This window comes from Aureococcus anophagefferens (assembly GCF_000186865.1).
Source record: "Aureococcus anophagefferens unplaced genomic scaffold AURANscaffold_15, whole genome shotgun sequence".
Lineage (NCBI taxonomy): Eukaryota > Pelagophyceae > Pelagomonadales > Pelagomonadaceae > Aureococcus > Aureococcus anophagefferens.
The window spans coordinates 476,630-487,571 of record NW_008705575.1 but is presented as its reverse complement, the minus strand read 5'-3'; the positions used below and the strand labels follow the sequence as shown (position 1 = coordinate 487,571).

Sequence of the window (10,942 nt, the reverse complement as noted above, 5' to 3'; positions counted from 1 at the left end):
GGCGCTCCGGGACGCGCGGCCGCCGCCGTCGCCGACGCGGGGGAACGTCTAACCGAAAGAACGCCGCGCGGGGGGCGGCCCCGCCGGGTCGAACGGTCGTGTTATGCCGGGGCGTCCGCGGCGCGCGCCCCCCCCGCCGCCGAGTCGGTCACCGGAGGTTCTGCCAGAGGTCCGGCGAGATGTGCTCGTACTTCATGGCGATGCGCTCGGAGTCGACGTGGACGGTCCAGGGCTGGTCGACGGACTGGACGAGGGACGCGTCGATGACCTGGAGCCGGAGGTTGACGTGGTCGCCGGACCGCGAGACGACGACGCCCTGGAACCAGAAGGTCCGCGGCGCGTGGAAGTCGCGGGGCCGGCGCACCTCGACCTCGTCGCCCGCGGCGAGGTGGCGGCGCCAGTCGGCGACCATGGTGAAGGCCGGCCGGAACCGCTCCGCGTGCTCCGAGAAGATGAACTCGTCGAATTTCCCGTCCCAGGACCGGAAGTGGACCTTCCAGAGCGCGCGCGTGCGGGACCGGTCCGTCGGCGGCGGCGCGTGGCCCACGAGCTCCGCCTCGCACCAGCGGCCCCGGTCCCCCGGCGCCGCGCGCTTGCTGTCGTTGTCCATGACGTCGAGGCGGTCGCCGACCTTGAGCGTCGCCCGCCAGCGCTCGAGGCGGCCCGTGCGCGCCGCGACGGCGTCCGTGAGCTTCTTGACGCCAAAGGCCCGGCCGCAGCGCGCCGCCAGGGTCAGCGCCTTGACCTGGGGCCGCAGCGACGGCCGCAGGTACGTCGCCGCGAGGCGCCGGCACGCGGCCTCGGCGAGCGACAGCCACGGCCGCTCGCCCGCGACGGAGAAGGGCAGGCGGCCCCCGAAGGCGGCGCAGCAGGCGCCCAGCCGCCCGAGGCCCGCGGGGCCGCAGTAGCCCGAGCAGAGCACGACCTGCGCGAACGCGGACGCGCCCAGCCCGTCCGATAAGGCGACGAGACCGTCGAGCTTCGCGCGGCGCCGCCGCTTGCCCCGCGCGCCCTTCTCCTCGGGCCAGCCGCCCTCGCCCTCGGCGGCGCTCCGCTGGCCCGCGAGGGCCCGGTCCATGGACCGCCGCCAGTGGCCGAGCGCGGCCATGAGCGCCGGGAGCTCCGACGCCGCGGGCGCGCCGCCGGCCCGCGGCGCGCCGTCGCCGCCCAGCAGCTCGCCGGCGTCGCTCCCGACGGCGCCGGCGATGCCCTCGAGGGCGCGCCAGGCGCTCGCGACGAGCGCGCCGTGCGCGGCGACGACCTCGCCCGCCCGCGAACTCGCAATGTCCACTTGCTCGAGCATCGGCGAGTTTGCGGGCGGTGTTTGGACTGTTGGCGCCTTTTTTGGCGGCGAAACCGGCGGCGCGTTGCACGGGCGGTCTTGCGATGCGCGTAGCGTTGCGCGCGGCCCGGGAACTGTTGCAAAATCGCGAGAGGCTGGCGCTCTTCGCGAGCCAAACCAGCAAGCTCGATTCGTGAGACGTTGTTGCAGTCGTTCACAACTTGAAGCCCGGGCTCCGCGGCGAAAGGAGGGGCTGCGAAGGCTCTGCGACACCTCGCAGGCAGCAAGCGCCAGTGCATGGCAACACCTATCGGGGTCGTGCAGCGGGGAGCGGGGCGCCCTAAGGCACGCCGAGAAACGTGCGCGCAGGTCGGCCGCTCGCGACACCGGGTCGACGCGCCGACGACTCGGATGCTCGAAAAAGAAAAAGCCCGGATTTACGACCGTAAAACCTACCTCTGCTGCTTGGCGATGTCCCAGACCATCTTGGGCTCGTCGTCGCGCATGGTGAGGATCTCGTAGCCGTCGTCGGTGACGAGGAACGTGTGCTCGAACTGCGCGGACTTCTTGCCGTCCGCGGTGACGGCGGTCCACTGGTCGGGCCAGGTGCGGTCGCGCCAGACGCCGAGGTTGATCATGGGCTCGATGGTGAAGATGTGGCCCGGCTTCATGATGCCCGTGGCCTTGTTCTTCGTGTAGTGGGGGATGTTCGGCGCCGTGTGGAACAACTCGCCGATGCCGTGGCCGCAGTACGTGCGCACGACGGAGCAGTTCGCGGCCTTGGCGACGCGCTCGACGGCGCCGCCGACGTCGCGGTACATGGTGCCCGGCCGGATCAGGTTCGCGCCGGCCATGAGGCACTTGAACGCGGTCTCGATCAGCCGGTAGTCCTCGTCCGCGCCCTTGCCGACGATGAACGTCTCGTTGAGGTCGCCGTGGTAGCCGCCGTAGTAGACGGAGACGTCGACGTTGACGACGTCGCCCTCCTCGAGGGGCCGCAGGTCGGGGATGCCGTGGCAGATGACCTCGTTCACGGACGTGCAAACGCTGCAGGGGAAGTCGTAGTAGTTGAGCGGCGACGGGTAGCCGCCGTGCTCGACGGTCGTCTCGTAGGTCACGCGGTCGACCTCCGCCGTCGTCACGCCCAGGCCGACGGCGCGGCCCGCGGCGTCGAGCACCTTGCGGCCGATCTTGCAGACCTCGCGGATGCCCGCGATGTCCTTGGCGCTGTAGACGCGGATCGCGCGGTTCCGCTTCTCCATCTGCTCGCTCCTCGGCTGGCCCGTCTGCGAGTAGTCCGGCCGCGCGATGGACGCCGGCAGCCGCCGCAGGCGCGCCGCCGTGTCGTCCTTCGGGTACGCCCAGGGCCGCAGGTCGCCCGTGTAGTCCGAGTAGCCCCGGAAGCAGTCCGGCGGCCGCTTCGCCTCCTCGGGGTCGAGGGGCGTCGCGACGTCGATGGCCGCCGCCCAGGGCTTGTGGCTCTTCTTGTGCGCGCTCCAGTTCGCCTTGAAGCAGTCCTGGGTGCAAAAATAGACGACGCCGAAGCCGCCGCCGTCGAAGCCCGCGGGCTCCTTCTGCTTGAGCTTCACGCACTGCGGGCAGGCCATCTTCGCTTCCGCACCGCAGGCGGCGCAGACGTTGATGGCCGGGGCGGCCTCGCCCTCCGTGGCCGTCTCGGAGGCGTCGAGTGTCGACATTGCGAGCGTCGCCGGTCTCGAAGGCACCTTCGGCTTCTTGCGCTTCAAGCGCGGCGATGGAGGTCCCCTGTGAGATGCAGCCCCCGGCGAAGAAGGCGGTCGTGCTCGCGTCGCTCGACGGCCGGGCGCTGAAGCTGCAGGTCGGCGCGAAGACGACGGCCCGCAAGGCTCTCGAGGCCTACAACAAGGCGTCGCCCGTGCCGGCCACGGGCCTCGAGCGCAAGGGCGGCGCGCCGCTGCGCCTCGACGCGCCCCTGGGTCCCCAGGTCGCCGAGGGCGAGGTCGTCGTCGTCGTCGGCGGCGCCGCGCCGGCGCCCGCGCCCGCGCCGGCGCCCGCGGCCGCGCCGGCGCCGGCCGTCCGCCGCCGGCGCCTCGCGCCGGAGCCCGCGGCGCCGCCGCCGGATCCGCAGCTCGCGGAGCTCCTGCGCGTCGCGGGCCCGGAGACCATCGCCGCGCGGTGCACGCCGCGGGCGCTGGCGCGCGCGGCGTTCCTCGAGTCGACGGACGACGACTTCGGGCGCGTGAGGGCGGCGCTGCGGGCGCGGGGCTTCGCGTGCAACGAGGAGCTCTGCGAGCAGCGCCTGTCGCTGCTGCTCCCGCGGAGCGCGCGGTTACTGACCATCGGCGCCGGCTTCGGCGCGACGTGCATGGTCGCCGACGCGCTCCTCGACGACCCGACGCGCCAGGTCGTCGTCGATCCGGGAAGCCGATTCCAGGGCAGCACAAGAGAGCGAAATTCCCAACTTCAAAGGCTCCGATCTCGGCCATTTTCCACTCGTTTCGGCTGATTTTTGGACGAGCGATCATCTCTCGGAACGGTCTCGAAGCGTGGATGTGTTTTCCGTAACGCGCGCGCGCGGAACACTCACGTTGAAGCGACGTTGAATAACTCTTGTGCCCAGGCCGATTCTTCCCCGAGTACCACCTCGCGGCGCGGCTGGGCCGCTTCACGACCGTCCAGGGCTTCCTGGGCCGGTCGCGCCAGCCGACGACCATGGTGCTGGGCGACGTCGTCGACGCGTACCACGACCTCGCGGCCCTCGAGCGGCTCGCAGTGTGGAAACCAACCACTGGTTCAGGGGGTCCTGACCAAACTTCAAACCTCTCTATCTCGGTCAAATCGAAATCGATTCGGCTGATTTTTGGACGAATCGATTCCTCTCCTCGAGTTCTCGAGACACAGCCAAAGAGATTGCGTCGAAACGTTCGCATACGCTAACATTGAAGTCGGGTTGAAGATTTGGTTTCCACACAGGCGGCTCGCGGGCGGCCCGTTCGACGCGGTCCTCGCGGACTGCGAGGGCGCCTTCGTGGACGTCGTCCGCGACTTCCCCGAGCTGCTGGACCGCGCGTCCTGGGTCTGCGTCGAGTGGGACCAGCCCTCGAACCGGAACTGGGTCGCGGAGGTGCGGCCGGCGCTCCTCCGGGCGGGCCTCGCGCCGCTGGACTGCGGCGACCGGCGCTGCGCGTGCGACGAGCCCCGCTTCGCGCCGTCCTTCAGGGCCCAGGGCGCGCCGACCTTCCACGAGGTCTTCGTGCGGACGGGGTGCGTGCGGTGCGCGGATTAAACGAGGTTCAAGTTGATGTCTGTTAGTCGCGGCGCGGGGAGGAATCGAAAGGAGGAAGAACGAGAGAGGGGGGGGGGCACAGGGAGGGCGCGACTAGGGCGGAGGGGGCATGTAGACGAAGGGGGCGCGACGACGACGTTCGTCGGCCGCGCCGAGGGTCCCGCCGGTCGCGCGCGCGCGGTGGGCCGCGCGCGCTCGACTCGATCCGGGAGGCTCATCTCGACCATCACCGGCGCACGCGGCGCCGTGCGCCCGATCTGACCGACGGGTCCTCGTCGCGGAACTTCTCGTTGCTCGCCCGCCCGGCGGCGGCTTTGGGTTCGTTCCTCGGGACGACCGAGTTGCCCCACATGGAGCGCTGGCGCGGCGCGCCGCCGTAGGCGGCGGAGGAGTCGTAGGTCCGGAGGTCGCGCGGGCGCAGGTAGCGCGGATCCCGCGGGTCTTGCGGCAAGTTGCCGAGCCCGCCCATGGGCTCGTCCCGCGGGTCGGGCGAGTAGCTGCGGACGTTCTCCGGAGCGAAGCGCGGATTCCGCGGGTCCTGCCGCCCGTAGCCGCCGGGCCCGCGCATGTCCCGCGGGTCCTGCTGGTAGCCGCCGGGCCCGCGCATGTCCCGCGGGTCCTGGCCGTAGCCGCCGGGCCCGCGCATCTCCCGCGGGTCCTGGCCGTAGCCGCCGGGCCCGCGCATCTCCCGCGGGTCCTGCTGGTAGCCGCCGGGCCCGCGCATGTCCCGCGGGTCCTGGCCGTAGCCGCGGACGTCGCCGCCGGGCGGCGCCTCGAAGCGCGGATCCCGCGGGTCCTCCGGGTACGCGCCTCGCTCGCGCGGATCCCGCGGGTCGCGCGCGTAGCCGCCGGGTACGATGGGATTCGGCATCCCGCCGCCGTAGGCGTGAGGGTCCCGGGGCGTCGCGAAGCGCGGGGGTCTTGCGTCGCGACGCATCCACGGGTCCGCGTCGCGGAACGTCTCGGCGCCCGCCCGGCGGTCGGCGACGACGGGGCCCCGCGGGTCCGGCGCGTAGCCGCGGAACACGTCCTCGGGGGCCGGCTCGGGCGCCGCCTGCGCGCCGAGCCAGGACGGCGCGGACGACGTCGCGGCCTCCGCGTACGCGGGCTTGTCCGCCACGAACTCGTCGACGGCGCCGGCGACGCGGCCGCCGAGCGGCGGCACGTAGGCGGGAACGCGGTCGGCGACGCGGGCCGCCGCGTCCTGCTTGATCTTGAGCCGCTCGACGTTCGCGACGGACGCGGCGATCCACGCGGCCTCCCACGCGGCCTCCTCCGTCGCCGGGTCGAGGGGGGCGCCGTTGGACCGGAGCGCGTCCACGGCCGTCTGCGCCGCGCGCTCGACCTCGCGCCGCTCGACCTCGAGGTAGTCCGCGGCCGGCCCGCCTTGGTAGGTCGACCGCAGGGCGGTGGTGGCGTGCTGCGGCGTCGGCGTCGTGAAAGCCGCCGCGGTCGCGGTGAGTGTGCAAAGATTGCGGAGCGCCATGCTTCTCGAGGTGCGTTCGTCTCGATGAGTCTCCTGCTCGATGACGTCGCCTGCGAGTGGAGGTTTGCCACTTCTTCACAACATCCGGTCAACATACTATCCGTAGTCCCCGCCGCGAAATGAGGCGAGGCAGCGTTGTTTGTTTCTCTGGGCGCTCGCGCGCGCAATGGCCGGAGAACACAGATGGGCTGCGCCCCCGGGCCGCCATGGAAAAAGGCCGCGGCCGCGAGCGTATTCCGCCTCGCGGCCCTCGCCGCTGCATTCGTCGACGAGTCCTACCGCGAGGCGGTGGTGCGTCGCCAGTGCCTCCGCTAACGATAGATCCGTGCTCTAATCCTGCCTCCCTCACGGTCGGGGGGAAAGCAACATCGTCGGCTTGTTGAGGCCGGGAACTGTGTGAGAGTGTGACATCAGAAACGCGTATGAACAGTCGCTTCGGCTTCTGGACGATGCTCCGTAAACTGTGCGCGCTGTCCGCGGCCGCGGCCGCCTTCACGACGCCTACGCCTCAGCGGGAGACGACGGTCCTGCGCTCGACGTCGCCATACCCGACGCCATACCCGCCGGTCACGGCGAACTACGACTACGCCCGCCTCGAACCGAGCGAGGTGGAGCTCGCGGCGCAGACGGCCGTGGCCGCCCTCCGGTCCAGCGGCCCGATCGACACGGCGACCGAGGAGACCGCGTGGGAGGCCGCGCGGATCGCCGCAACGGTCGCGAAGGACAACGTCCAGGCCGAGCAGGCGTTGGCCGGCATGGAGCAGGACCGCCTCGCCAAGGCCGCCACCGCCAACCCGCACACGCGGGGCCGGGGCAACGAGGCGTTCCGCGACGACCCCGGGCAGGGCGGCGCCTACGCGACGCGCACGGCGCGGCCGCGTGCGGCGGCGCCGCCCGCGCCCGCGTCGCCGCCCGCGGCGCCGCCCTCGGCGCTGCCCGCGGCGCCGCCCAGCGGCGACGTCCACGGCGCCGCGCAGGACCCGTGGGATTCGCGCTTCGCGGCGACCCGTACTTACGACCGCGCCGACGCCTACGCGCGGTCGGCCGACGGCGTCGAGGACCGGCTCCGGGAGCTCGCGGAGACCGTCGCGAACCTCCCCGCGTCGCTGTCCCGGGACACGACGTCCGACGCCGACGCCTCCGCGCAGCACGCGCCGTCGGCCGACGGCGTCGAGGACCGGCTCCGGGAGCTCGCGGACACCGTCAAGAATCTCCGCGCGTCGCTGTCCGGGGACACGACGTCGAACGAGCAGCGACGGCGCGACCCGGCGCCCGTCGCGGCCCGATCCGACGCCGACGAGATGGCGCGCCGCTTCGAGAGGCTCGAACGCGCCGTGGAGGACGCCGTCGCCCGGCGGCCCGCCCGCGCCGCCGACGACGGCGCGCTCGAGCGGCGCCTCTACGCCGTCGACGCCGCCCTGGACGCCGTCAAGCGCGACGTGGGCGACGCCGTGGGCAAGCAGCGGGACGCGGCCGACGCGTTGGCCAAGAACGTGGACGCGCAGCTGCGCGACGTCCGCCGGTCCGTCGACGACGGCCGCGCCGAGAGCGCGCGCTTGATGGAAGCGACCAAATCCAAGCTTTCCGACGAGCTGCGGGACCGTCGCGACGTCCGCGGCGGGCACGCGCAGGACCCGTGGGATTCGCGCTTCGCGGCGACCCGGATCTACGACAATCATCATCACCACCATCATCCCCGCCCCTACCTCGACGTCCCGTGGGACCCGCGCTTCGACGTGCCCCGGATCTACGACCACCCCCGCCCCTTCGGCCACTGGGGCCCGCGCTACCGCCCGACGCCCTTCGGCCGCCCCTTCCCCCACGGCGGCCTGCCCGGGCCCCACTACCTCCCGACGCGCCGGGAACAGATCGTCGCCCGCCGCGGCTGGCGCCCCGGGTGGTCGTACTAAGACTTGCCACCAGAACGTTAGAGCCGGCGCCACCAGGATCCTGGCAGCGATCATGATCCGGAGCGATCCGGCGCGATCCCGGCGCGATCCGCGGCGATCCAGAGCGATCCCGCGCCCTCGGACGCGGTCCTGGCGATCCGGAGCGATCCGGAGCGACCCCGCACCATCGCGGCGATCCGGAGCAAAGCGGCGCCGGTCATCTCGTGTTACCCAAGTCGCGACAACTCCGTTTTGTGACGTCAAGTTGACGACAAGACTGGACGGAGAGCTATGGCGCCATGAAAATCGCCGCAACGATGGCGTCGTCGTAAGCAGCGATGAACGCATCGCCGAGCTTCGACAAGTTGGAACAACTGATAAAAAACAACCAACTCCGCCTCGTCTTCCTGCTGGGCCTCGCGCGCGGCGGCACGACGGCGACGGAGAAGTTCCTGTACGAGCGCTGCCCTTCGACGCCCAGGTCAACGAGCCGTCGCTGCTGGGCCCGCCCGCGGCCGGCGTGTCGCGCGCCGAGGCGACGTTCGCGCGCGTGCTCGCGGCCGTCGAGGCCGTCGACGCGGCCGTCGCGACGGTCGTGGTCAAGGAGGTCACGAACAAGGTGCTCCCGGCCATGGTGCCGCTCTGGGCGCGCCTCGCGCGGTGGTGGATTATAGTCATACGAAGCCCCTGCCTCCAGTTCGAGTCGCGGCTCAAGTCCATGCTCGACCGCGTCGACTCGGGCGCGCTCGCGGCGTTCGGCGTGGCGCCGGACGCGCGCGCGCTGCGCGTGCACGGCGAGGCTGTTGTTGAAGCACACACCAAAGCGACGTGGCGCGAGGCCTGGGCGGCCATGAAGGCCGCGCGCGACTTCTCGCGCCTCGGACCCGGCGCCGTGCGCGCGTGCGCGCTGCACCCGTTCCTCTCGTGGCCGGAGGTGCAAAAAGCCGTCTTCGGCCGCGGGGACGCGCTGCCGCTGGGCCGCTTCTCCGAGCTCGACGACGACGAGGTCGCGAAAATCTTCGACTGGCGCCTGGGCTGGTCCGCGCTCGAGGCGCAGCTGGCCGCGCTCCCGTCCGACGTCGACCTGACGGTCGTCGACTTTAGCTCCTTCCAGATGGACGGCGGCGCGGCGCTCGAGGCCCGCGTGCGCGCGCGCGTCTTTGGCGGCCGCGTCGACGCGCCGCCGAAGCGGGCCTTCGACGTCTGCGCGCAGCGCGCGGCGTGGAGCGACGACGACTGGCGGAAGTGGTACGGCGCGCCGTGCTTCGAAAAAGTCCTGAAGTCGCGGGCCATCGAGGCCGTGTCCAAGTCGCCCATGCGCCTCTCGGCCTTCCCGGCCTGCGCGCGGCCCGCGCTGCGCCGGGCCGCGCGCGCGTACGGGCGCCTGCTCCTCGCCGACGGCCGCGGAATGCCGCCGCCGCCGCTCGCGCGGCGCGCGCCCCACGCGGGCGTCGACGCGCTCCACGACCTCGTCACGGCCGAGTGCCACCACGCCTACGGCGCCGACGCCGCCGGCGACCTCGCCGTCGCGAGCCTCGACGCGCTCGACCGGGGGGGCGAGGCGCCGCCGCGGTTCGTGCGGGAGCTCGCGTTCGCGGGTTTGGTGCTCGTCGCGCAGGCGCTCATGGTGCTCCAGTGCGTCCCCGCCTACGTCCGCGACGCCCTCGCGCGGCCGCGGCCCAGCGGCAGCGCGTCCTCGCGGCCGAAGACGCTCTCGGTCGTCGTGCCGGCCCACAACGAGGCGCGCGGCCTCGAGCGGACGCTCGCCGCGTGCGCGGACCGCGCCGCGAAGTTCGTCGAGATCGTCGTCGTCGACGCGGGGTCCACGGACGACACGGCGGCGACGGCCCGCGCCTTCGGCGCGGCCGTCGACGCGGCGAAAGCGCGCGTCGTCGTCCGCGAGTCGACGTCCGCCGCGGGCCGGGGCCCCGCGCTCGCGGCGGGCGCGGCCGCCGCGACGGGCGACGCCGTCCTCTTCCTCCACGGCGACACGCGGCCGCCGCTTGCCTACGACGCGCTCGTCCTCGCCGCGCTCGCGGAGCCCGGGACGACGCTCGCGGCTTTCGGCTTCGCGCTCGACGGCTCTTCTGGCCGGCCGGCGCTCGCGGCCGTGGAGCTCGGCGCGCACGTGCGGTCGACGTACCTCGAGCTGCCCTGGGGCGACCAGGGCCTCGCGCTGTCCAAGGCGACGCTCGCGGACCTCGGCGGCGTCGCGCGCATGCCGCTCCTCGAGGACCTCGACCTCGCGCTCCGCGCGCGCAAGCGCGGCCGCGTCGTCACGCTCCGGGAGGCGGCCCTCACGTCGCCGCGGCGCTTCCTCAAGGCGGGGATCCTCAAGACGAACGCGCTCAACGCGCTCACGCTGCTCTGGTGGCACGTCGGCGCCACGCCCGAGCAGCTGTTCCGCCTCTACTACGGGCGCCCGCGCTAGTTTTTATTTTAGGGGCGCGTCGCCGCGAGGGCCGCGAGCAGCTCCCGCGTGCCGTCGCGCACCATGGCCCGCTCCTCGTCGGAGAGGTCGCCGACGGCCGCGTACGTCGCGACGGAGCCCGCGCCGTCGGCCGCCGCGGAGATGGTGACCGTGAAGTTCTTGAACGGCCCCTCGACCATCTTGTAGGTGTAGCACGTCTCCCCTTTGTAGACCAGCTGCTCCTTCATGCCGTGCTCGGGAAGCGTGCGGTAGATGCCGTCGAACTCCCAGGGATCGTCCCCCGTCCATTTCAAGTCATAGAAGCTGCCGATGAGCTTCCAGAGCGCGTGCACGTCGCACGTGAAGCTCTGGGTCACGTCGACGGACACGGACATGTCGCACGGCGCGACTACGGGCTGCCTTCGAAGGCGGCCATCAGAGCTCGAGAGCTTCAACCTGATTTCATTGCCGTGCAACATTGAGGGGAAATCCCGAGAAGCATGGGGCTGCTCAGCTACGCGCTCCTAGCAGCCATTGTCGCGACGGTAGTCCACGCGGCGCCGAACAGCGCCGTCGAGGTCGTCGTCAAGTCCTACTTCGAGCTCCAGTC

At 72.3% G+C, this 10,942-nt stretch overlaps 2 protein-coding genes across 2 annotated transcripts; one reads left to right on the top strand and one right to left on the bottom strand.

Moving 5' to 3' along the window:
- Window positions 1-1,734: 1,734 nt before the first annotated feature.
- Window positions 1,735-2,889, bottom strand: AURANDRAFT_59196 (hypothetical protein; the record flags this gene model as incomplete). Its single annotated transcript, XM_009040447.1, has 1 exon — window positions 1,735-2,889. One exon carries the CDS (start codon window positions 2,887-2,889, stop codon window positions 1,735-1,737), a length of 1,155 nt encoding a protein of 384 aa, XP_009038695.1.
- Window positions 2,890-3,035: 146 nt separating this feature from the next.
- On the top strand, window positions 3,036-7,943 carry AURANDRAFT_65537 (hypothetical protein; the record flags this gene model as incomplete). Its single annotated transcript, XM_009040535.1, has 4 exons — window positions 3,036-3,756; window positions 3,882-4,035; window positions 4,235-4,525; window positions 6,464-7,943. 4 exons carry the CDS (start codon window positions 3,036-3,038, stop codon window positions 7,941-7,943), a joined length of 2,646 nt encoding a protein of 881 aa, XP_009038783.1.
- Between the last annotated feature and the right edge of the window lie 2,999 nt (window positions 7,944-10,942).